The sequence below is a fragment of the Ambystoma mexicanum genome, chromosome 7q (genome assembly GCF_040938575.1).
Source record: "Ambystoma mexicanum isolate Mex_15411 chromosome 7q, UKY_AmexF1_1, whole genome shotgun sequence".
In the NCBI taxonomy this organism is placed as follows: Eukaryota; Metazoa; Chordata; class Amphibia; order Caudata; family Ambystomatidae; genus Ambystoma; species Ambystoma mexicanum.
In genome coordinates, this window is record NC_090941.1 from 558,966,337 (window position 1) to 558,994,137 (window position 27,801).

The 27,801-nt window shown below is 45.7% G+C and overlaps 1 protein-coding gene across 1 annotated transcript in view; it reads right to left on the reverse strand.

Annotated features, from left to right (window-relative positions):
• The window catches only part of LOC138528064 (guanylate cyclase soluble subunit beta-2-like), a 309,889-nt gene that overhangs the window by 231,461 nt on the left and 50,627 nt on the right, over nt 1-27,801 (reverse strand). Inside the window, exons 8-10 of the mRNA XM_069639510.1 lie at nt 27,697-27,721; nt 26,300-26,384; nt 20,733-20,836 (exon numbers count right to left, since the gene is read on the reverse strand). Of these exons, the coding sequence (XP_069495611.1) occupies nt 20,733-20,836; nt 26,300-26,384; nt 27,697-27,721 (214 nt within the window). The remainder of the gene's footprint in view (nt 1-20,732; nt 20,837-26,299; nt 26,385-27,696; nt 27,722-27,801) is intronic.

Below are 27,801 nucleotides of genomic sequence, written 5' to 3' on the forward strand. Positions count from 1 at the left end.
TCCTCCTGCGGTATCCCACGGCCACTGCTGCTAGGAACGGTATGTGCATCCTGGCGTCTCTGCTTGTTTGTTGTTTGCGTGCACTTTTATGCTGTGGGGGTGGACGTACGCCTACTTCCTGCTGGCGTACGTGTTTCCGGATTGGCCACGTTCGTTTCCATGAATACGTGTTGTAGGCGAGCGTGTAAAACTTCCCACGCAGCCCTGGAATACCCGCACCCAGCCCAATCGCGTGTGGAACTTCTCACGCACCCCTGAAATACACGCACACGCTCCCCCAGGCCCGATCGCGTGTGGAACTTCTCGCACACCTCTGAACTACAGGCGCCCAGGCCAATCGCGTGTGGAACTTCTCGCGCACCCCTGAAATACACGCACACGCTTCCCCAGGCCCTATCGCGTGTTGAACTTCTCGCGCACCCCTGAAATACACGTACCCCGCTCCCCCAGGCCCGATCGCGTGTAGGACCACCCGCGAGCCCCTGAAATACACGTACCCCGCTCCCCCAGGCACGATCGCGTGTGGGACTTCTCGCGCACCTCTGAAATACACGCACACGCTCCCCCAGGCCCGATCGCGTGTGGTACTTCTCACGCACCTCTGGACTACACGCACCCAGGCCAATCGCGTGTGGAACTTCTCGCGCACCCCTGAAATACATGCACACGCTCCCCCAGGCCCGATCGCATGTGGAACTTCTCACGCACCTCTGAACTACACGCGCCCAGGCCAATCGCGTGTGGAACTTCTCGCGCACCTCTGAACTACACGCGCCCAGGCCAATCGCGCGTGGAACTTCTCGCGCACCCCTGAAATACACGCACATGCTCCCCCAGGCCCGATCGCGTGTGGAACTTCTCGCGCACCCCTGAAATACACGTACCCCGCTCCCCCAGGCCCGATCGCGTGTAGAACCACCCGCGAGCCCCTGAAATACACGTACTCCGCTCCCCCAGGCCCGATCGCGTGTGGGACTTCTCGCGCACCTCTGAAATACACGCACATGCTCCCCCAGGCCCGATCGCGTGTGGAACTTCTCACGCACCTCTGGACTACACGCACCCAGGCCAATCGCGTGTGGAACTTCTTGCGCACCCCTGAAATACACGCACACGCTCCCCCAGGCCCGATCGTGTGTGGAACTTCTCGTGCACCTCTGAACTACACGCGCCCAGGCCAATCACGTGTGGAACTTCTCGCGCACCTCTGAACTACACGCGCCCAGGCCAATCGCGTGTGGAACTTCTTGCGCACCCCTGAAATACACGCACACGCTCCCCCAGGCCCGATCGCGTGTGGAACTTCTCGCGCACCCCTGAAATACACGTACCCCGCTCCCCCAGGCCCGATCGCATGTGGGACTTCTCGCGCACCTCTGAAATACACGCACACGCTGCCCCAGGCCCGATCGCGTGTGGAACTTCTCATGCACCCCTGAAATACACGCACACGCTCCCCCAGGCCAGATCGCGTGTGAAACTTCTAGCGCACGCGTGTTCCCGAAACCCGTAATACGCGTTCCCCGCTTTGCGTTTGCTGTTTGCCAGTCCGGTAAACTGGTACAGGGTTGGCATGGCCCTTTGCGATGGTTTTGCGATCTTGATGGCTTTTCCTTGCGCAAGGGCGTTCTTGGGGGCGTAACTGGCGCTGCTGCAGGGTCGCTGCGCCACTCTGCGCCACGTCTGCTTTTGGAGGCGAGAATCCATGAATACGCTGTGCGCGGAAATTGATTTTATCGCACGCGGCTGGCGCAGACATTCGCACGGGCACGCTGTGCGCCAGCCGCGTGCGACACTTTTGAGAGGAATTACATGAATCGGCCTGTTAGTATTTAACTCTTAAAGGGACATATCTCAAAACAAAGAATTCAGGGAGGTCACAAAGTATACAACTATGGAAATAAAAAGCCACTGTTCAAAGTATATTTTTCGTATCTTTGCCCTGAGGGAAGTCCCTTTCTTTAGAGCAAGAGGTCCGGAAATCTCCAGGTAAAAACACATGTCCCCTCTTATTGAACATCTGAGACAATATCTTAAAAAGTGAATTAGATGTCCACATGCTTGAACACACTTTCTCCAAAATAATTTCTTCTCAGATCTTCCTGGCATATTATGGACATGCATTATAGAAGTTGTAAATGTATACGAACTGTGTATTAAAATAAAAGAGCCCAAAACAAAAATCTATGTAAATAGCATATTTCACCATTTTGTCTAAAATATTTGTCAATCTTTATGTTTAAAGCTGATTGTATGTATCTGTGTATGATTGTCCTGCTATACAAATCCACACCATCGAATGCACGTCTACCAAAGTTTGCATGGATTCCTCATTTGTCTGGGGCAAGATTGTGGTCTATGTTTGGATGCAAATAATTCACTGAGTAGACACCCTCATTTACTGATGCTCACCCCGATTCACTACAGTAGGTACTAGAAGGAGGCAACATTTGGAAAAGTGCCTGAAGCAAACTGTTAAATGTGTTGGTTATTACTTTGAAATTTGTTACTACTGCGTACAGTTCGAAAGTGTTTATTAAAGCATTTTTAAAGGGAATAAAAAAACAAAAATGTACATTTTATTTTATCACGCCACTCCTAATATGGAAAATGGCAAGGTTACAGTTTACATAAGATCATTTACAAGAAGAGAGCACAATCAATCAATCTTTCTTGGACATTTTCTCAAATGTGCTAAAGCCATTGAGTGACTGAAACATGCTGCACAATAAACAAACATCAATTGGAAAAGCTCCATCTGATGCAAAGCGAAAATCAGTATCAAGAGCTACTGAAAGACAACAACAAACAGTAGCAAGACTTGCCGACAGGAGGACAAGAGCAACATCCTCCAGGGCACATGAGACACCACTCGATCAGGATACAGGCAACGCCGGGTACCCCAGCCATTTTAAGATAAATCAAAAGTTTACTGCCACAGTTCACAAGTACCACTAGCTAGAGTTGTCCAACTCCAGGCCTCAAGGGCCAGAATACTGACAGGTTTTCAGGACACCCCTCATTAATATTCATGAGATACATTTGCATACAATGATTTTAAATGGATGCACATTTTTCTAACGAATATTAATGAAGGGTATCTTGAAAACCCGTCAGGATTCTGGCCCTCGAGGCCTGGAATTGGACAGTCCTGAGACAGTTTACTGCTGTGGTTTACAAATACCATTATGGGCTAATTGCTAAGATTGTTTCTTTTCAATGCTACTGGCCTAATTATGTACATTTATTCTGCTTGTCACTAGTCCATCACCTACATTACTAAAACATTTTCCATTGTTTACTACTGATTTAAAGGTGTACATTTTATCTGTTGGTTGCTACTGGCCTAATTATCCACTGCTCCCCCATACCCGATGAGGGCAATGCATCCACTCTTACTCCTGCTGATGCTTGCTACCTACTCTTTGTACCTATCTCAATGCCTCCAGGCATTCTATTTTAACTCCACCTTCCTTCTCCCCATCTCCGTGCCCACACCACCTATTCCATCCCATCACACTCATCACCAAGAGGAAGCGATCAGGTCATCAATCCTGCTCTAACCACATCTATCCCTCACAATGCCCCTCTATCACTATACACTGGGATACCACCTCATTCCCCCCATTTAGACTTGGGATCCAGAATGTGCAATTAGTATGCAATAAACATCCATCCGTTGTCACCACAATCCACAGGTTCTAGTAGTGGGATAACTGAAACTTCTATTGCCTCCAATGAGACTGCTACCCCTGCTGTTTTATGCACGGACTCGACCATTTTCATTCACTCCTCCCGGCTGACCAAGAGAGAGGGGGAAGCTTGCATTATTATCAACAGGGATAACCCCTCTGCACCTTCCCACTATCTGACTTTTCCCTTCTATCCTTTGTGTTTACTGCCACTTAGCTCCTATCTCCTACTACCCTACCTAATCCCACTATGTATCTGCCTAATGGTCCACTCAATCCATTCTCCGATGTTGACCTTATCCTAGACTCCCTTCCTTCAGAAGCATCCATTGCTCTCATAGGGGGCTTCGTCCTCCCACAATCTCCTTCCACCAACAGCTCAAGATAGACTCTCTCCTTTCTGACCATTCCCTGACCTCCTTCCGCAATCTTCCTACTCACGCCCAAGGCTCCACTCTCAGTTGTGTGTTACTTTGTTCCCCACCTTACCGATCTAACCTCACTATCAGCCTCTCCCAATCTGGTGACTACCTCATCCACTTCAATGACGCTATCCCTCTAGCAATCTCCCTCCTACCTCCATCCTCCCCTTTTTCGAAGTGAAGGTTTACACCAGACTTACCTCTCGCCCCCAAGCTGCATCTATTGTAATAGCCTTCAATGACTTCAACTTAAAACTACTGTGTGGCTTCACTTCCATTAACCTTTAGACACTGCCAAGATTTAGTATTTCACCCGCCTTATCTTCTCGCTCGGCTCGCCCCATCAAACCTTCCTCAACATTCCAAGACATGTGTTCCCATCCCCACCCTCACACTAAATCCTCTTCCTTTTTTAGCTAATCATTTTACCTTCTACTTTTTATCTGAAAACACTGAGATACATATTTGACATTATCTCTCATCCCGTCCCTCTCACTTTCTCACACCTCCAATCTCCAAAACCCAGTCTTTTCTTTCATCTTTCTCCCCAATTCTACTTCTAAAGAGGCTCCCAACCTAAGGATCTTTGGCACCTTGTGTTCTACTGTTGACCCCTTTACAAACCACCAAGTTGCCTTAACCGCTAACTTCCTGTCTCTAATCCATCTTCACTCTGTCCCTCTCTTCTCCAACATTTCCTGCATTGTTCAAAGCAGCCACAGCATTAACTATCCTGAATAAGTCCTCTACAAATCCTGCCTTCCCTGCCAACTTCCAGCAGGGTTCAAACTGGGCCATAAAATTGTCTCGGGCACCAATGAAAAAGTGGCCCACAGATGATATGATATGGTATTTGTTATGATATGGTATTTGTAACGCGCCTATACACAAGTGTTTCAAGGCGCGACGAGGCAGGGAGGGAGGGAAACAAGGGGAAGACAGACAAACGATCCTACTAGGCCAGGTGTCATTCAGATCGCGCAAGTGCAGAGGTAAGGGGAAAAGGAGGAAGTGCAGGGGGAGGAGGTGGGGGGGAAGTGCAGTACAAGGTAAGTAGCGTCAAAAATAATAAATAATAAATAAAAAGGGCCAGCTGGTGGCAAGTGCGAGGTAAGTGCAGAGCAAGTGCTGGGAAGGGGGCTGTAGGGATACAGTGACAGTCCCACAGTGCAGGGGGAGCCAGGGAGGCAGTGCAAGTGGAGAGTGGCTGGGCCCTGGACCGAGGTTGCTGAGAGTGGCCCAGATGCAGGTTTAGTGCTGAATTCAGTGGGGAGTTAAGCAGGATTAGCAGGGGAGAGGGAGAGAGAAGGCAGAAGCGAAGAGGAAGGTTTTGAGGTGCTTCCGGAACCGGAGATGGTTCTCCTCAAGTTTCAGGGAGGCAGGAAGGCTGTTCCAGAGGGAGGCCCCTGCTGCGGAGAGAGATCTACCCCCAGCTCGTTGCTTCGAGAAGCGGCTGACCATGAGGGAGTTGGAGACGGATGAGCGAAGGGCTCTTGAAGGAAGATATTTAGGAAGAGAGAGTTGAAGGTATAGATGCAAATGGCTATTAATTCCTTCTGTGACACCGTTTGAATAGTACCCAATGGGGAGTGTTTTGATAAAGTGTGATGCAAATTGTGCATTTTAAAGAATATTTATTAAGCAACACAGGTCAAAACTACTAGCTGCAGTTTTTTTAGTGTGTGTTTTTGGTTCAGCCATGGGCCTATTGCCCTATAGGCCATCCCGAGACGGACTTCCAGCCTGTCTTTCGTCTTCTTCACTAATCAGAAATCCTAAAATAAGAGGTCCCCAATAGGATTAGTGGCTATCATGTACATAACAGTCTCTGTGACACCCTCCAATATGGATTTCCCAGCGATCATGCCACGAAGATGGCATTCACCCCCTATGCTGACTTTCTTCTCACTGCTCGACACTCCAAGCTCTTTTACGCCCTTCATATACTTAACATATTGGCAGCCTTCAACACAGTCAATCACCCCTCTCTCCTGCTAACCATTATGAACAGGGTATCCAAGTCTTTGCTCTAAACAAGATGTTCTCGTACCTAGCTGGCCCTGCCTTTTCTATTTCCTGCTACACAACCACCTCAGATCCAACTCCTGTTCCAGTAAGAGCCCCTCAAGCTTCGGCCCAGGCACCTCTGGTATTCAAGGTCTAAACCTTCTCAGTTGACAAACTAATCTCCTCCTTAGGGTTCTCCTACCACGCCCTTTGCTGCTAATACGCAAATGTAATCCTCCCCTCTTTCTTGAATCCCAACTGTCTCTTCATATGCAGCACTGTTATGACTATTTGCTGTCTCAATCACAAATCTTCTAAAACCATAGTCATCCATGTCCCTTAATCTAATGGCCCTCCACTTCTCTCCTTTCATATTTTGTTTTACTCCAGATTTCTCATACCCTCGCCGAAGCCAATCCATCTTGAGGTCCTAGTTAACAGCTATCTTAAGCTCCTGCCCCTTTTTTTTGCCTCCACACCTAATGCAGCCGGGGTCAGTCTACATAACATTTGCCCCTTCCTTACCTATTGCTCCTCAAATGCTCTCATATCCACCCTCATCCTCAATCACCTTGACTACTTTTTGGACACCTTCTATTCCCCTCGATAGTGCTTATTTTGCTACACACACTTTCAACAATATTCCCTGCTTTTCCTCCACTTCTCCCTCTGACCTTGATGCTGGCTGGTTATCCATTCACAAACTGCCTCTCTATAAACATATTTTTCTCCTCTTCAAATTTCATTCATGGCCTTACCCCATCCCCTGCTACCTCCATCCTCGAGCACCATCGCCAGCCCTTGCCGGCCAGTGCCCCCTCCCGCTTCTTCCTCCTCCTTTCTTCCCTCCACTTGAACACCCTTCCTGTGACATTAAAAACATCAACTACTTCCTCTCATTTAAATCAGCACTCAGTCTCCACCTGCTACACTTTGAAGGAGTGTTCACCCTCATGCAAAACGCAACCCCCCAGAAATCAGCCAGCCAACCACCACTGAATTTACTGTCATGCAAACCTAACCCTCCCTTGTCATCTAACTATTTGTCTTGCACTGAATGTGTCACAGGCCTATGAACTCACCAATGAATAATGTGTCCACTATCTCCTGCTGGTGAATTATTTCGTAAGGTCGCTGCCTGTAGGACTGCCCAGTCCACTGCTGAATACTATGCAAGGGTTTCTGTCGAGACACTGTCCTCCTTGATAAATGTAATAAATACAAATAAACTAGACAAATGCACATTAGAAACAAGTTCAATATTAAATGATGGCAGAATTTTGTTGTTGGTGATGACAACTACCTGGTGATCAATCAATAGCAGCTCTGCAACAGAAGGGGTGTAGAGAGAATGGGCAGAATAAGAAGATGAAGATTCAGCAGCTGCACCACACTGATGATGCCCCATGAGGCCAAACGTGCCTGAGGCTACTTGTGGTCTAAGTCAGAAGGCCTAGCATTCTGAACTGGACGGCCCCTTTTGGGTTGATATCAAAAGACTCAGTTATATATATTCTTGACCCTTCTGTAATGGCATTGCAGGCTTCAGCACCCGTTCTTCCTGTCTTTTCAGGTTGAATGTTCCTCGCCCCCCCCTCCTGTGCTCAATCCCCCTTTCGTTCTTTTCAGCTCCTTGCTCCTCTTCATCAGAACATGCTCCCACTGTCTCTCTGTTCTATTACTTCCTATTCTCTGTTCCGCTGTTCTTTGAAAACTCACCTGCTTCACTCTTTTTGATTGCCTGTTGCTGGAAGTGTCTGAATGTTGATAAGCACTACTGATTCTTATGTACCGTTGTTTTCTTTTGATGTAAAGCACTTTGGAAAAAAGCGCTATATAAAGCACAATAAAAAATACACAATACAAATACAGAATCATGGTCTATAGGATTGCCCAGAGTATCAGCAGAATGTATGCTTCATTCAAAACCTTCCAGCCACCACTGTTCAGTTTCGCCAAGTCACCCCAGAATAGAATGGGTATGTCCAGATGTGGGTCTGAAGCCTACTGTGCCTAGAGACCCAAGCTATACCTCAATGAATATGTCCAATGAGGCTGCAACATCCCTTTTTTTGCTGGTGGCAGAAGGAATGTGACCAAGCAGTTCAGGTTGGACATCTGTCTTTAGGGTGGGCTGAAGCATGATTTTCAAACATTCTTTCTCTTCAATAATCTCATGGCATGATGAAAAACCATGGGCTGGAGGGTTACCGGGGCAATAGCTGTGGTTATGATTTATTGAGAACCTTTCAGCATTGACGTACAATGGGAAATAGTCATCCATATATAGACCTTTCGATGGGTTGTAAACTATGGGGATTTGCACACTGAGAGGATTGGAGGGACACCTGAGAGACAACTCGAGCAAGGGGAAGGACGTGGTGGGGGAAGCATAGATACAAGGGAGCAGGGAGCTAGCAAAAGGGGGAGGGTGGGCAATTTGGTGGCAAGGCATCTACAAGCTGTCAAGGGACGCAACAAGGGGGTCCGAAAAGGTATAAGATCACCCCTAAGTAATTACCTTAGTATCATGGGTAGACTTAAGTAAAAAAAAAAAAAAAGGAAAAGCTACTCTGCGGTATGAATATGATTTTACAAGGATATTCTGTTAATACATTCCTGTCTAACAAGGTCAGCTCAATTTTCCATTAATAGAACAAAACAAACTGTTTCCAAGCACAGAAAAAGGGGATGGGCACAAAATTGAATAAAAAGGTAATCAATTCAACACAGTAACATCATAAATCATGAGAATATCACCAATGTGACTGTCGTATACCACCACCAAATCACAACAGAAAACTCAGCGAATGAATATATAGGTACACACACAAAAGTAGATTTGTTTCAGTATAAAATACATAAGATTTCAATGCCCGTTAGCACACAGGCTTTTTGGGAACTGGGGTCCTAATACAAAACAACACAAAACACCAACTAGTTTCTGCGACACTAAATTATGTGTTCCGCGTTCCTCAGGGTGAAAATGTCAACGTACAGAAAGTGTGCTGGAATGGAACAATAGGGAAGTCCACTCAGATCATCAATTCTGATGTATAGAGTGTGTAGGCTATATGGGGCAGCGCTTATCCAAATGTAATATATAATGCAGCCAGGACAAAATTGTGGTCTGCCATTGCTTCTCATAAATCACAGCATTGCTGTTTTGCTGCACACAAGCTCTGGTAAGGATATGATTGCTCCCAGACAGGACGCTCGTGTTCAATACAGATTGTCCGAAAGCAATGATAACGGTGCAAGGGTCAGACCAGCACAGTGGCGCGTGAACTGCAACCTGGAACGAAAGGAAACAGGGGGGGAAGCAGATCACCCAATCTCAGGATAAGTGGGGAGTGGAGGGTGTGTGGACCTAGTGTTAGAGAGATGCCATTCCTCAAAGCAGAGGGACTTGATCTCCCTCCTGAAAAGTAGGAGCGAGGAGGTGTATAAGATCACTTAGAACTCCAAGAGGCAGAACACCCCATAGTTGAAAGCAATCCATATATTTTTATGCTACATGAGCCTCCTGCAGGGGCGGCTGGACCATTGGGGCAGTAATGGGTCACTAGTGCAGCAGGCAGCAGCTTAGCATGAGTCAGTGACTCAGTGCCCGAGGCTGCTTGTATTATTTGTCAGGTCACAAATGGGGGACTGTAAGTGCAGTGGGAAGAGAGTTCCCAAGAACCTTCCCCACTGGTCATGCTCAATGCAGTTTGAGCCCGGCAGAGACATCAAAGGGTCTCCAAGCCTGGCTCAAGTGGAGGCCTGGGAGCGTTAAAATTGAAATGCCCCGAAGGGATAGATTGCATACTTTACCCTGCCTCCTAGCTTGTCCCTCATACACGCTGGTGTGGGTTACAGTTTGCTGAATACACCCTATGTTACAGGCAGGATTGGGGATGAGGTAAAGTGATGCAGGCGTGATGTCACAAGCTGAGGGAGGCACAAGGTAGGATCTGGTTTCCAGTCAACGCCTCCACCCTCCCTCAGCTCATGACTGACCTGAGCTACATTTTCAGCAGGCTCCTGGAGGAAAAATACCCTGCACTGCCAGGGATGTCAATTGGGGGCTGCCAGGGGTAGCAGCTGTTACCCCCTCTACTGCCCCTAGACATGTCCTTGCAACTCCTGGGCTACTGGACAAAGAGGCAATGCTATTGCTCCAGCTAACGAGATCTAGATTCCAGGTGAAAAATGTAATGTTGAAATGTATGTACGTAGGTAGAAGCATGCTGTTTCCATGGAATGCTTCTAGGCATGCAATGTACGTCAATACCACTATGTATAACAGTGGGTTTCTGTTCAGTAGAAGGGGGAGTGAGCTCTCAGAGGAAGGAGTGGGGTAGTGTGTGCTGCAGCTCTCATTGCTATAGGGTGCGATTGCTCATTTGCTATAGAGGGCTCATTGCTAGTGTGACAGTTGAGTGCTGGGGGCTTGGCTTTTGTTAGTGAGCAGCTGACTTCCCCTGCCAAGCATAATAAACTGTTTGCGTTCAAACATCTATCTCCGTGTCAGTTGTGATCTTATTTTGTTTCCATAGTATAATATTTAGGAACTTTCAGACCAGCATCACAAACACTGTCTATAGACTCAAGGTGCGATGATTAATGTACATGAAGTTGCCCTGCGCCTTTGAAGTAAACCATCTGTTGCTTCCTTAAGCAGCACAAATATATATTTGGAAGGATTGCTCATGGGCAACCCACTTTTGTGGGAACAAGAGGATGCGGTGAAGCAGTGCTTAGCAGCTGGAGGAGGCTGACCTTAAGCAACATACAAAGGACCAAAGAAAATAATAAAATGGCCCTTTTCTAGGGGTGATGTCATGGAGCTGCTACTGCTGTTTACATTTTTCTTTTTTTAAACCTTGCAATTACTGTGAAATACATCATATCCTCCATCTCTGTCTCCCATCTAACAAAAACAAAAACGGCGGGTTACGCAGGGACGTCATTTAGGGGTCACCAAGGGTCGCGACTGCGACCTCTGAGGTCTCCCTTGCTACCCCTAAAAGAAAATTTAAAAAATAAACATTTGTGGGGGTTTTTTGTAATTTTTTTTTTTAATGCAAGGTCCTGGACTGTGGCCATTTCCATGTGGCTCTATGCTTCTGCAGTGACCGGCTTTCTTGTTCAGGCCTCTTTAAAAAAAAAATTAAAAAACGAAAAGGGGTTCCACAAGTCTAACACTTTCGGCAGCGACCGTAAATAAGAAAGACTGGGAATACCAAATACTTTGTCTTTCTAGATTTCTATACAATAATTGCTAGACTCATTAAAGGTTTATTTTAGGCACACTTCAGGGGGTGATTCACTGATTTACTTTGTTGTTAAACACCTCAACTCACCCTTTCATCCTTCTCAGGTAGATAAATGAGTACCAACACAGGTTGGGTGATATTGTATGTATATTTGTTCTATATGAAGCGCTTAAGAGTAAGTGCTATATAATAGCACATCATTATCATTTGGCCATGGACGTCTGCTTGCATTCACAGTAATTTGGTAATATGGGTCTATACACACTGATCTTAATGATACATATGGTGATCCATTCTTGCATGAAATGTATATCACATTATAGTGATATTGTAACTATATTTTTCATATTGTGCTTAGGAACAATGCTATGTGATGCCACTTCCTGTTTTGTCAAGGGGTGAAAAGTTGTGTTCCATCACTTCCCGCGATATCACTTCGGGGTGGGGTCAAATGACATCACTTCATGTGACGTCATCAGAGGTCAAGGGTCGTGTGATGTCACTTCCGCTACCCCTGGCATTTTGGTGAAATGACATCCTTGGGGTCACTTACCGCAAAGGCAAACCAGAAAGGTGATGGCTCGAAGGTTTGCTCTGGGTGTGATGTGTGTGCTTGAGGCTCAATATTATGGAGGCTGGTACTGGAGACTTTAGTTGTATTAGCGACTTACAGATATTGGGAGAGAGTGTTTGAGACATAATGGTCCTCATTATAAGTATGCCAGTTCGGTAACAACGTTGCTGGTAAGCACCGTTGTTACCGGACCGGCACACTCCCAGTTCTGCGGGCAGATGCCTTTCCGCCCTCCAGGTAGGACTTAAAAAAGCGTAAAAGCCACCCTCTTGCAGATGTTGACGGATGTACCGGCACTGTTGGGGAGTAATTTCTCCCGGCATCTGGCAATGGGGAATTACCAGGACCGCCAGGGCTGTAATGCCCCAGTAATTCCCCATTGCCAGGCACTGGGAAAAAACGACTCTGGCAGGGTCGTAATGAGGCCCAATGTGTTGTTTGTAAGAGATTCGAAATGCATTGAATGTAGATATAAGATGTTTGGGGAGGGTAATTGAGACTCACACTGTTGGGGTGTTGAAGGAGGATACTGGAGACTTAAGTTGCTAGTTTTTTTTAGGGTGATGGTGTTAATGCTGGAGACTTAAGTTGCTAGACAGTGGTACTGTCTAAACATGAAGGTGTTGGATCAAGGCATTGGTGGTGTAAGGTGTTGGAGGGCAGGTGTGGGTGCCAGACATTTAAAGCTGTTCACAGAGGGCCCTTAGTGACTCACAGTGGATGGTGGGGTGCCTGCAGTGAAAAAGGTTGGGGGATAATCAGGCTCTGGGTGACTGGAGAGAGTGGGTTGTGGTGCAATGGTTCAAAGTGCACAGGGTGACTGGCAGTAGTGGGTTGCTGTGCAATGGTTCAAAGTGCACAATTGACAGGAAAATCCCTGCGCATATTGTCCAAGTGTAAAAGCATGAAGTGGTACAACCTCTGATTGTCTTCTGATTGGACTTGTGTTGGTCAGTTGCTGTTTCCAGTCTGTGGCCACTTGTCAGGCACTGGATGCCTGCGCTGTGAGGTTTAGACCTCTTCGAGATGCTCTGTCTGTTTACAGTTCAGCCCGAGTGATGTACAATAGTCCAGGTTGTTGTGTTGGATGTCTGCTTACACTCACAGTAATTTTGTAATATGGGCCAATACACACTGATATTGAAGGCTACATATGGGGATCCATTCTTTTATGAAATGTATGTCACATTACAGTGATATTGTAAGCATATTTTTCTTAGTGTACTGAGGAACAATGCTATGTGATGCCACTTACTGTTTGGTCAGGGGATGAAAGGTTGTGTGCCATCACTTCCCGTGATGTCACTTAGTGGCAGGGTCAAATGACATCACGTCCTGGGATGTCATCGGAAGTCAAGGGTCATGTGATGTCACATCTGCTACCCATGGCATTTTGGTGCAATGACGTCCCTGTGCACTGCACGTGCCAGGCCAGAACCCAACAGATGCAGAAGTCCAGATGTTTTCACAGGAGTCGAGGACCAGTAATCATTGATGAAATGATTAACTACTCTGGTATGTTTAGCATCAATTGCCCGTGATACTTTTTTAAGTTGACTACTGACTCAAAAAGTTTAAATTATGTGACTTCGAGTCACGCAGATTCACAGTCACATAATTTGAACTTTTTGAGTCAGTCAGTCTTTGCACATTTGTCGGTGCGCTTTACATCTCACTCTCACAGTGACTTCATTTACATTTTAATAGCAGCTCCGCCAGTCCAGTATGCTTTTCTTGAGTCATGAAAATCCTCCTGGGGTGGTGCTGCTTGTAAAAGGTCAAATTATGTCACTGCGAGAGCTCTAATGTGCAATGAATATACACCTTGTACATAGTCACATACGTTGAACTTCAATGGGTCAGTCGAATCGATTATGACTCATAAAAAATCAAATGATGTGACTGCGAGTGTGATATGTAACTGCACTCTGCAGCACACATTGCAGTAAGTATTTCTGTTAGTCCCCTGCGAGAAAGGAAGGTCAGATCATTTATGACCTTGCTTTTCTCGAAAGGGAATCACAGGAAAGCTTTAACTGTCCACTTAATTGATGTTCCTAAAAAGGAGACAGGAGTCTGCTCTCAGTGCAGTGTCCACTCAAACCTGTGTAAGCTGTGTCATCAAGTGAGAGCCCGAAAGCTAATGTTAAATGTTGCTTATTCCATCCGTTAAAGGTGTTCACTATTTAGTTAAATTGTCACGAAACAGTGAACGCCTTTCGCAAGTCGGTGTTATGTGTGTGTACAGGCTTTCTGGCTGGCTTATGATTTTACCTTGTGGCCCAGCAGCTTCAGACTACAGAGCTGATCTCTAGCTTCATTAGGGCTGCCTCACTGTAAGTGAGAATAATGCCTTTTGGGTGTTGTTCTGGGTCTAGCGACCTGCAGCAGCTTTGCTCGCCTCTTCCATGGCCGAGCAGACGTGCAGCAGCAGCTGACCAGGTACCCCCAGGACCCCATTTGACCAACTGTATTTCTAAAAAAGGGGCTTCCTAGTCCCTGTGTGCCCGCATCTCCCCTTGCACTCCCCTTCCTCGCTCCCTCCACCTCCCGGCCCACCCACCGTCCCTGATTGGCCTAGTGCTGGTGTTGTTCTGGGTCTAGCGACCCGCAGTAGCGTTGCTCGCCTCTTCCATGGCTGAGCAGACGTGCAGCAGCAGCTGACCAGGTACCCCAGGACCCCATTTGACCAACTGTATTTCTAAAAAAAGGGGCTTCCTAGTCCCTGTGTGCCCGCATCTCCCCTTGCACTCCCCTTCCTCGCTCCCTCCACCTCCCGGCCCACCCACCGTCCCTGATTGGCCTAGTGCCGGTGTTGTTCTGGGTCTAGCGACCCGCAGCAGCGTTGCTCGCCTCTTCCATGGCTGAGCAGACATGCGGCAGCAGCTGACCAGGTACCCCCAGGACCCCATTTGACCAACTGTATTTTTTAAAAAGGGGCTTCCTAGTCCCTGTGTGCCTGCATCTCCCCTTGCACTCCCCTTCCTCATTCCCTCCACCTCCCGCCTCCCGGTCCACCCACCGTCCCTGATTGGTGCTCCACCTAGGTCTTAACTCACCTACTCTGGGCAACCCTATAACCGGCGGCCCCTGCGGCGAAGGGCCCCAAGGCAAAGGGCGGCTCATACAGAGGCAGTTCCAGATCGTGTCAGCAGGTGTCCTCAGGAGAAGCCAGTGAAGCCAGCAACCAGCCATGAACCAGCAGCAACCCAAAGATAAGTGTGGCATGGGTGGGGAGTAGAGCAATTACTCTACTCCAGAAAACCCTGCCACTCAACATTACCTTACCTCAGAACTATGAATTTTAGGAATGCCACACTTAGCTAGAATTGCAAATATTAGCCTGCCCAGAGCCATACTAGATTGTGAATGTTATCAATGCCACACTTAATTAGAATTGTGAACATTAGCCTGCCCAGACCCATACCACATTGTGAATGTTATCAATACCACACCTAGTTAGAATTGTGAACATTAGCCTGCCGAGATCCATACTAGATTGTGAATGTTAGCAATACCGCACTTAGTTAGAATTGTGAATGTTAACCTGCGCCGGGCCCGGACAGGATTGTGAAGGTTAGCAATGCCGCACTTGGTTAGAATTGTGACTATTAGCCTGTGCCGGACCCAAACAGGATTGTGAATGTCAGCAATGCCACACTCGGTTAGAATTGTGAACATTAGCCTGCGCCAGACCCGACAGGACTGTGAACGTTAGCCTGAGTCGCTTCCAGATAGAAATGGGAATGCAAATGTTAACATGCCCCCCACGTGTATCACTGTGTACCCTACTTTCATGTTCTCCAGGCTGTTGATATATATCCGTATCCCCCCCTCCTGTCTCTGTAAACCCAGCCCCCTAGCTCTATGTGTCAGTGTGTCGCTGTGTTCCCTGCCGCCCTGTTCACGTGCCTGGTCTCGGGCACTTTGAAGATAACCATCATATCACATCACTATGCTTACTCTCTACTATACACCATCATACAACTAGAACGCAGCTATACCAGTGATAAAATCGGCCTAGCTGTTCACATACGACTATGACCCCATGAACACCTCATCACCTTAATAAAACGCAGCTAGCAGAGCACATTCCGGCCTAGTTGCTCACATATGCGTCCTTCAGGCCTAACGCAGCCAGAGCCCAGTCTGGTTCCGCTATATTCCGCTATATATATGTTTCATATGATATGACTTGACCCTAAGTCTACAAATAGAGTACCTTTTCAATTTTGACTTCCTGACTGTTACTGAAGAAAACTATGTAGCTTAGATATGTCAGTAAAGGAAAAAAAGGGAGAGCCAGCCATGTGATGTCATCAGTGATGTCATCAATGACATTTGTGATGTCATCTTTGATGTCCTGGGTGTTAGTGTTAGCAGTGCACGGTGGCGCGAGTTATGGTTGCTTAGCTTACCATAACTGGCAAATTTCAGGGGTTTTTCGGTTTTACTTTGAACCATAACGTCCCTTTAACAAAGTGTTTTTACTGAATTTGATAGGTTTTTAGTAGCACAACTTAACCATAACGTCCCTTTTAACAAAGTTTTTTCATTGAATGTCATAGGTTTTTATTAGCGCAACTTAACTATAACGTCCCTTTAACAAAGTTTTTTTTACTGAATTTCATATGTTTTTAGTAGCACAACTTAACCATAAAATCCCTGACTTTATATACATGTAACATAGAACATACTGAACCCCTAGCTAGTGATTTCGATGTCAGCGGACTACCGCCATGTCCGCGGACATATCGAAAATCTGAGCGTGGTGAATGTAAATTTAAATAGTGTGCCCCATTTCCCCTTTGGGGTTGGCTCTGAAAAGAGCCGTTTTTTTAGGTTTTTTTGCAGATGCTTGACAGACACCTGTTATTTTGTATTTTTTTTTTCTTACTTTACTCCTAAAATCTTCACATAACCTTCTCCAAAGCAACCCTTACATTCCAAAACAGAATGGCATTTCCCATAAAAGATAAGGAAATGCCATCTTCTTTAAAATAAACAGCATTACTGGAATCAATATTCTCCTTATTACAGAAGAACATACCAGCTCTAAGCATGAAGGCACACATGCCTCGGTTGATTACACACCTAGCATTGTTTTGCTGAGGACAAAAAACTGAACTATTGTCCCATATTGCCCTAGGTACTAATCCAGAAAAAATTACTTTGGCATTTGGAAGGATGTTCATTACTGCTTGAACCAAGTGTTCCAAATCTGCCATCAAAGTAAGGGCACTGACATAGCCCAAATGGAAAGCACCATAGTGCGAAACTACCACATGGGGACTGTTCATCCTGCCCATATCTTCACAAACTTGTACAATTCCCTGTACATTGCAATCAGGCACAGTGCTCCACACCACCTCCACTCCTTTAACATCAAAATTCTTTGCAACATGCCTGCATTGAGCATACTGTTGTAAACCATGCACAAACATATCTCCAAGCACCAACACCCTGACTTTCTCCACTTCTGCCATCTTCACTACACACAGTCTCTTTGAACACAAATCCACAACCTCAACATCTGATTGGCTGATCCCTACAGTCTTCTTTCCATGCTGAATTTGCTGGAAAACCCCAGATGTAGCACGCCCTGTCCGCGAACCGCGTAACTCTTAGACAGCCCTTCTACCATTTCCACTTCACTCTCTGTGCCATTCCCTCATTGGATACAGCTAAGCAGGCACACAATATGGAGAACGTCCTCAGAACACCCCTATTTTGTTTATTTTCGAACATTTCAGGACACCGCAAGTGTTCTTAGAATACATTCAACTTGCCAGCGAACAATACGGACAACGTCCTCAGAACACCCCCATTTTCTTTATGTACGAACATTTCAGGACCCCACGAGTCTTCTTAGAACACTTTCAACTTGACCCCGAATCCATTCTGTTAATTTACGAACATTTCAGAACAGCCGCGTTGTCCGCAGAAAAATCGAACACAACAAAAGCGTCTAGCACATAAAAAAACAGAACATTGAACCTATCTCATACTCCCCACCCTCCCCAAACACTCTTACACACCAACACACTCCACTAAATACAATTTTTAATCCAAGTTTCACTGCGCTGTCCGCGGTCGTCGGCGAATGCAAGATGGCGGGCGCCACAAAAAATCTGACGTGCTCCGCGCCCCACACCGTCCAATCAGCAAACACGTCGCATGTCCGCAGACATCACGCAAGCTGCCTGGCCCATCAGGGCACTGTCCGCGGAGCGAACCGGGAAGTCCAATGCAAAACGAACGGCGATATCACTAATTTTTTTGCCTTACATTTTGGTCATTTTAAAAAAAACTACTGGACGGATTTACACCAAATTTGCAAAAGCACGCTTTCGGGAGCAAACCCCCGCTCCTGCCACAACTTTGGTATAAATCCGTCCAGCGGTTTGGGCTGTAGGCGTGCGCAAAGTTTTTTCCCATTATGTCTATGGGAAAAAACAAAAGTTTTGGGACCCTCCTATAACTTTGCGCCCCCTGAATCAAACCTCTCCAAACTTTGCAAAGAAATTCAGAGTGGGCCATATACTTTTTTTGCAAAGTTTGGTGAGGATTCGTCCAGAGGGAGCGAAGTTATAAGCCACCCAAAAAATGCTCTTCCTATGGAAACACCAACTTAACCATAACTTCATGGACGCTAGCGCGTCCATGTAATTATATTATTTGCCTTGAAAGGCCTACTACTGCCTCCCCCGACTAACCAACTCCCCTCTAAGATCTCCTACCACCTTACACTACACACACAAACTCCCCAGAGGTGGCCACCACAGGATTAGCCGTTACAACATCAACACTAACTTATCAACGACTAAGCTCTCCTCTTTAGCCCTGTTGCAGTCTCCCACATCAGTGGGTAACCAAACCCAATGCACTGTAGTCTATCAGATCTTGGGCTATTCCCTATGGACAGCATTCTCCCAAGTTTCTCCCCCAAACCAATAGAAAGCAGATTGGCATTCATGATCCGGGTACTTCCAACCTGCACCTATTGAAACCACAGGTTTCTCATCTGTCTTTCCCAATGTACAACTAATGAACTCCACCTCCCTTTTTTCTTACAGCAGAGCCATATGCAGCGAGGCCATCAATAGTGGTAGATAGATGCTATACAAGACCACTTAAATTACATTACTTATATAATTATATTCAAAATAGCCATAATCCAGGCCCTGTCTACAAGACATCAAGACATATTTGAGGGTTGTAACTAGCACAAAGCAAAGCCAAACCTACCTGCTCACCATATGCAATAGCAGTAATATGGCTATGATAATGCATCTTAGATTAAATCACCTGTCATCAATGGCTCATTAAGCAATCTGGGCGCAGACAAGAAAGGTGTATCTGCTTTGCATTCATTGCCGGATTATGAAAGGAGATTTGGTCCTTTTCCTTCTATTTTGAAATTGATATTTCTCTTTAAGGAAAACAACAGTATTGCTGACATTGAAGAATGAATACATGGAAGCCAATGATACATGGAAATTATTATATTATGTGATGAATGAAAAGGAATTTGGCCCAAATCCTGGATGTTGGTATGTAATTGACCCCAGATGATAAAACAGTATGACCAGAAACAAAACCGAGAGAAATCCTCTCAGGGTTTCCTTTCCAACTCATTATAACCATCAGGTCGTTGAGTTGTTCCTCAACAGCAAGAAAAGGAAACGCCCAGCATTCTCAAGGGTCACCCCCAAATACATCTAATTTTGAGTCGTGTAGCCCAAAGTATATAAAGTCATGTTGACACATTGAGAACCAGAGGGGGAATGGGGTGGTAAGGAGTGCCTTGAATTACTGATGCTTGTTGAAGATGTCGGATCTTGGGGGCCAAATTATGAGAGAGGTAGGGAGGAGATAATTAAGTAATGGTATGTAATTTTATTTTTAAAAGGGGCCTTTTAATGAGGATGTATAGACTTAAAATTGATGTAGTTTATATATACATACACACAGCTATATATACAAATATATGTAGACAAATATATATTACAGGGTCAGCAATAGCAACCCTACAGTTATGGTTGAATTGGCGTTCTCATAGGAAGAGCAATTTTTGAGTGGATTATAACGTTGCCACTGTTCGACCAATCCACACAAAACTTTGCAAAACAAATAGAGACCCGACCATGACCCAGACGCGGATATACATGAATGGGAAACAAATTTTGCTCGCACTACAGCCCGAACTGTGAATGGATTTGCACCAAACTTGCACAATGATCGGCAGCCTGGTCTCGACCGCATACTTTTGCAACTTTGGTGGTAATCTTCCTTTTGTGATGTCATCTTTGATGTCCTGGGTGTTAGTCTGCGCAGTGCATGGTGGGGGCGAGAGTTATGGTTGCATAAGTTACCACAACTGGCATATTTCTTTGGTTTTTCGATTTTGCGCTGCAACCATAACGTCCCTTTAACAACGTTTTTCAATTGAATATATTTAACGTTTATGTTGTTTACTAATGCTTTATTTTGATCTCTTTGTTTGAAGGGAAACATTTCCAAAGTAAACCTATTATCACTACTGCCATTTTCTTTCGCAGTAACATGATCGTTTAATTAAATATACCAGTGCGCACGTGTGCCGGGGGAGTTGTTAGCTCGTGCTCACAGTAATAATCCCTGGTGTGTGCAGCACGATGCTATCACACGTCACACGCAAGCATAGTGGAGCGATTGTGGCGTCGTATAAAGAGTAGTCTGCATCTGTGGGTAGCATTGGCCTCGTGCTGTGTGTAGGGAATGAAAGATATCTTACTGCTCTGTCGAAGACGATGTGGAAGGGAAACACGTCACAGAAGACTTTGGCTTCCACCCAAAGCAGATCCGGGTACACGGGCTCAAAACAACTCAACAGGCTGCCTGGAAAACAAGTTGAGTGGATCACTGGAGGTTCAGGAAATCACTTGACTGAGTTTACATAAATAAACAATCTTGAATTCAATAATGGATCATTTATAGGGCCCACGCATAGGAATAAAACGGGATTGGGAGTTTTTGTTGCAGTAGATTTCATTGAGTTAGACATCATCACTTTTTTTTCACAACGAAATCATTTATTTAGGGGCATTAAAGGGGGGAGCATAGGGGGATCCCTCCTCCCCCCCCCACGTATATATTTCCGGCAAAACCTTCCAGTAAAAAAAAAAAACAATGATTTCTACTTTGATGAAAGACATTCGAAGAAATCACATAGCACCAATAAAACTGAATCTTTCTTACAATTTAAATTGTGGCGCAACGCCATGTATGAAGAAGGATGGAAGAAAAGGAGTTGATGTCATTCATTCTATATTTTTCTGAATTATCATCATTTCACCTGACTTCCTGGATTCTGTATACATTTTTGCATTGTACATATTCGGCACCAGATCACAAACTATTTTAAGCAGCACTATGTATTTTGGCTAGCAGCAAATTCAAGGGGTGCACATTAAGCAGCACAATGTATTTTGGCTAGCAGGAAATCCAAGGGGGTGCAAATTAAGCAGCACAATGTATTTTGGCTAGCAGGAAATCCAAAGGGGTGCAAATTAAGCAGCACAAAGTATTTTGGCTAGCAGCAAATTCAAGGGGGTGCAAATTAAATAGCACAATGCATTTTGGCTAGCAGGAAATCCAAGGGGGTGCAAATTAAGCAGCACCATCCTTTTCTTCCATTAACATGCAATAAAATAAATAAAGAATGCAGGAGCAGATGAAAGGTGGAAGAGAGGGAGCTGAGGGAGGAACGAAGGAAGGATGAAAAGGAGCAAGGAAGGGAAGAAAAAAGGAAGGAACGAAGAAAGGAAGGACAAGGGGGTGAATGAGGATGATGGGAACGCGAGATGGAGGGAGGGAGGGAGGAAGGAAGGAAGGAAGGAAGGAAGGAAGGAAGGAAGGAAGGAAGGAAGGAAGGAAGGAAGGAAGGAAGGAAGGAAGGAAGGAAGGAAGGAAGGAAGGAAGGAAGGAAGGAAGGAAGGAAGGAAGGAAGGAAGGAAGGAAGGAAGGAAGGAAGGAAGGAAGGAAGGAAGGCTGGCTAGCTATGGCAGTGGGCCGTGTGGCAAATCAGTGGTGTAAGCTCTGTGCACACTGAGACATTTTGCGCCTTATACTAACATTGCTGGTGAACATTTGCAAAATAAGAGTGCTTGCAGCACAGCAATAGTACTGTCTAAATCTCTGTACAGGCCAACACTTAATGTATTTGTATTTATTGATGCATGCATGCCATTTAAACCAGAAACACCTTGTAGTGGGTTACTGCATAGATACGAGCAGTACTGTGATTGCATGCCTTAGAATTTGCGTTTCTATTTTATTCAGACGTTTTCTAGAGTGCCAGGCTGGAGATGGGGTGTTGCAGTTTGAACGCCCCGGCAACGGGAGGGGGCATGCAACACAAGCTGAGGAGACCACAAATACATGAGGTCACATGCCCTCGAGGTGAGAGGCCAATGCTAACTGAATATGCAGGGATGTAGTATAAATCAGCAAACCTAGCGGAGAAGCAAGGTTTTTATTCATCCGAAAATGAAGCTGTCTCCAGTTCATCATAAAAAGTTGTTTAATATTCTAGATGCATTGAAGAAGACTCCTACTCCCCCTCCCTTCCCCACCCTCCTTACAGTAGAAACATCCACTGCTTGGTGTAATGACATCCACTCTTTTAACGAGAGAAAATAAATAAGATCAGTTCAGACATTCGACTCAATTTGACTAGATGTCGTTTCTGGGCACAAAGAAACAGATTGGCCTGTTACCCCTCCCATTTCTACCCTCCCTCTGCTTGATTGACTCCCTTATCTCCTTACAACATGCTATGGCAGTCATATCTAGCGTAAACACTATGCCCTGTCCACGCAACCCCCGTCCATCTATTACCACTAATCATGGCATTTATTCATACACCCTTTAAGAGTTTGCTGTCCCCAATGATCTCAAATAATCATGGGTTACCCACTTTCTAAACAAACCTACCTTTGATCCAGAAGAGTGTTCTAACTATCGCCCCATTATGAACGTTCGGTTACATGTGATTTTAATGAATCAAAAAAAACAAAAAAGCGAATGATTTTTAACGAACCAGAAACACCATTAAAAACTAATTATTTGTCTTTGTTTTGGGAGGGGTTCCCCCAAGCCCCTGCTCCCCCCCCCCCCCGCCATCAAAACTATTATTCCCATTCCCAACTACACATATTTCGTTTTAAAATATTTGCTATTTTTTTCTCGTTGTTTTGGGTTAGTGGAAAATTCCATTCGTTGTTTTGAATTAGTTAAAATCACTGCATGCCGAAAGTTCTCTTTCTATTAAAGAACCTAGATAAAGTATCTACCATATAACTTCAGAGCTTTGTCAGGATCCATAAGCTACTAGGCGATCGTCAATCAGGGTTCTACCCAGCAAGAGGCACTGAGCTTGCACTGTTAGATGTCAAGTATGCAAATCACTGATAGGGGCTATATGGGCCTACTCATGCTCTTAGACCTGCCGTTGGCATTCGACACCGTAGAGCACCCTCACCTGCTGCAATGTCTTAATGAGGTGGCAGGAATTTCGAATAAGGCTGCCTCATGGATTAGATTATTTCAAATAAAATATCTAGGGTTGAGGTCGGGGACTATGTCTCTCAGCCAGAAGTTATAGTTTGTGGTATTCCTCAGGGGGTCTTGTATCTCACCCTTGCTGTTTAACATCTATATAAAATCCCTACATGACTTATTGACAGACCTGGGGTCAATATTTCAGAATTATGCAGATGACACACTGATCATATTTGATCACCGGTCAACTATAACCAGAGTACATTGGATCTTTAAGCAGGCTGAACTATGGATGGCCAGCAATTGGCTAGACAAAACCAAGCTCTTTCTTGTCTGTACCTCACAATATTTGTAAAAAGCTATTACCCATTAAACAAAATTGTCAATTACAGGATTTAACTCTGGGAGTCATATTTGACTCCATGCTCTCCATCTTACATCAAATCAGCTAAATTCTTAATGCCACCAACCACCATTCAATGTTAGTAAGGCAGCTTGGGCCATTGCTTTCAGAAGATCACTGTGCCACAATCACTAGGGCTATCATTTTTTCCAAGATCGACTATTGCAATGGCTGGACGCTGGCAGTACAGAATATCTTCAAATTGGAGTAAATACTGCAGCATGTATTATCATCAACACCTCTAGATGTACATACAAATCTACAATTCTATGAAAGTTACACTGAATTCCTCACCCTTAGTCGTAAAGCTCTATGATATGATATAAGTCATTTATAATGCGCCTGTACACAAGTGTTTCTAGGCTCAACAAGACAAGGAAGGGGAGACAAACAGAGGACAAAACAAACGCTCTTACTAGGCCTTGTGTCATACAGATCGTGCAAGGGGGAAGGGAGAGGAGGAGTGTGATGCTGGAAGAGCCAAAGGTGGTTCTCAGGGCTGGGAACGAGGGGGGAAGTGCAATATGCAAAGCTCAAGTAAGTGCTGCTGGGGTGGCCGGCTCTGAGTAAGTGCAAGGAGGCAGGTGACTTTAGGGTTCCAGATACAGTCCCTAAGTGCGCAGTAAGCCCGGAGGCAGTCCAAGGGGCTACTGCATGAGTAGGAGCATGGTGCCCATTAAGGTTCAGAGGGTGGCCAGGTAACCATTTAGCGCTGCAGACAAGTACATCAGCAGGGGAGAGAAAGAGAGAGAGAACGCAGAAGTGAAAAGGATGGTCTTGAGTTGCTTCCAGAACCTTAGGTAGTCCTGTTCAAGTTTGAGTGAGGCAGAGAGGCTGTTACAGAGGGAAGCACCTTCTGAGGAGAGTGATCTAGCCCCCACTCTCTGCCTGGAGCAGCGTATGACTCTCAGAGAGTTGGAGGTGGAGGAGCGAAGGGCTCTAGAGGGAAAGTGCTAAGGAAGAGAGAGTTGGGTATAGACAGCCTTGTGAACAATGCAAAGAGTCTTGAATTTGATCCTTGCAGCTACCGGGAGCCAGTGGAGAGATTTCAGGGCTGTAGAGAAACAATCCTTCACCTTGAGGCCAAGAACAAGACTTGCAGTCCTATTTTGGATTAGTTGCAGAGGGCGAAGATTAGAGGCAGGCAGATTTAGAAAGAGGCTGTTGCAGTAGTCTGAGTAGAGAAGGAGAGAGTCGAGTCGAAAATGACACCAAGGATTTTTGTCTCACAGGAAGGTGCAGGGAGAGGGCCCAAGGAGGGCGGCCAAAGTGAAAGAGGGAAGGTGGGAGCAGGGGTCCCAATGAAAAGGATCTCAGTCTTACTGGAATTAAGGCAGAGATTGTTGGAGGTGCAACATTCCTGAATCACGGTTACAGTCAGGAATGAGCGAGAGAGTAGAGGAAGCTGAGGAGAGCCTGAAGGAGAGCTGAGTGGCATTTGCATAACACTGAAAGTTAGAAGAGATGGTAGAGATGAGGTGGGCCAGAGTTTCCAAGTAAGTGTTGAAAAACCAGGGTGAGAGGTTAGAACCCTGGGGAGCACCACATGTGGAGAGAGAGGTGGTGGAGAGAAAGGACCCAAGTTGGACCTGGGAGAGTTGATTCAGGAGGAAGGAGGTCAACCAGGGTAGGGCTGATCCGTGATGCCCAGGTTGTCACAGAGACGATTGATCAGGATGGCATGGTTGACCGTGTCAGAAGCTCAGAAAAGATCAAGGAGGATAAGGACAGAAGGAAGGCTAAAGTCGAGATTAGAGAGCAGATCTTCACAGGTGTTCAGGAGAGCAGTTTCCGTGCTTCTGGCTGCTCTGAAGCCAGACTGATGGTCATGGAGACAGCCAACAGATTCAGTATGAAGAGTAAGCTGGGAGATGGCCAGCTTTTCGAGGAATGATAGAGATTGGGCGGTAGTTTGCCGGAGAGGAAGGATCGTCAGAAGGCTTCGTAAGGAGGGGGTGCACATGGGAGTGCTTTAGGGGGAGGGGAAGTTCCAGTGGCAAAAAAGTGATTGCAGAAATTGACCAAGGCTGAAGCGAGGGTGTTGATGTGGTCCTTGATGGTTCTGGAGGAGCAGGGGGGCACCTGCTTGGATGACACTTTCATTGATCAGACTTGTCTAGAAACATCATCAGGGGTGAAGACAGGGAAAGAGGGGAATGGAGGAGGAGAGGGAGAGGCGGCAAGAGAGAGGAAGAGGGGGGAGAGAGGACAGGATGTTGTGAGTTTTAGTCGTGAAGTGAGAAGCCAGTGCTGTGCAGAGGGCCTGGGAGGGAACAGGAGAGGTGAAGACTGTAGCTGGATTGTCCAGCTCCTTACAGATTTTGAAGAGTTTGGCCGTGTTATTAGAGGCCACAGAGATTTAAATCATCACATATGAGGAAGCTTGTTATGCTCACCTTTTCCAAAGAGAACCACGTTTCTCAAAATATCCCAGTGGGATTTCTTTCCTGGACAGCAAGGTGGGCCGGAGCACTTGATTTTCTTCGTCTTTGCTGCTTCTTGTAGATCCTGTGAAAGGCAGTGGATACATCTTTGAGAGGGGTTTGACTGGAAGCAGTGCAAGGGGAGAAGCATGGAAATATGGACATGTAATCATGTTCACGTTACCAAGAGCCTGAGCTTAGGATGTAGAGGATGTATTATGGGTGTGTGGTGTGTGTATGCTGTACACTTTATGTCAAAATAAGTAACACAAATAATACTTTGGGCCTCATTACGAGGTGGGCGGAATGGGTTTAACGGCGCCGGTAATGGTGGCGGTGCCGGTAAACCCATTCCGCCCTATTACGAGGTTCGCTGTCGGGACCCGCTCAAAACATCTGGTCAGACCAGACGTCCTTTGAGGGTCCCGCAAGGGGACCAGGGAGCTAATAACAGGCCCTTTATTAACAGGCCTGTTATTAGCTCCATCCCCATTCCCATCGAGCCCTATGGGGGCTCAAATGGGAATGGGGATGGGTTTTTTGAATGAGGAATTACTGGGTCCTCCAAGGTTGGAATGACCCGGTAATTCCTCCTTCAAGGAACCCGGACCCACTAATAGCACCATGGCTAATTCCAAACTCGTAATGAGGCCCATTGTCTGTACCAAACAAGTGGCGTTTTTTGTTAGAGGCTTCACAAGCACCCACACCTTATTAGGCTGGTAAAGTCTCTATACCAACATGGCCACTCTATTTGCTATTTGCTATAGCCAAGCCCAACCACCCCTCTCCCTACACACACCAGGCTGTGTATCCCTCCTCATGGCTACCCCCTCTATCTACTACACTCTAATGCTAATAGTTTTGCCAAACAAGGTGTTGCATAGGGGCACCTTAATGTGACACCTATACGCCAAAACTAACAATGAAAATTGTCCAAGGCAGATAGCATCACAACCGTTTTGCACAGTATGGCTGCCCTTTCTCAAGACTCATGCATTGAGTATGGGCAGCGGCTTAGAATTTACATACAAAATGTAGGACCCTTACAAATAGCAATTCTAAAAACATTCAAACATGCGCTGTCTTCAATTGAAAATGATATTTCATCAATCTTTGTTTTCGTGCCATTAAATTGGTAAAAACAGCAAGTGATAAGCGTAAATTGACAAACATTTACAACATTAAAATACGTATATTGTTGAGTAATGTATGTAAGCAAATTGTGCATTTCAAATGTCATTAGTGCGAAATAAACATGTACTTTTCTATGAAGATATATTTATCAGGGCAAGTTGTTTTTTTTTAAGAAAAAGAAAAAAACAATGAAGGATCCTGCAAAAATGATACCCTGAATAGGTTAACATTACTATCTGAAGAAGAGACCCATGTGGCCTTGAAACTAGCAGACAAACATTGCACACAATTACCTGCCAGACCGATCACTCAGTAGGGCCCCCATACATACAAGTGAA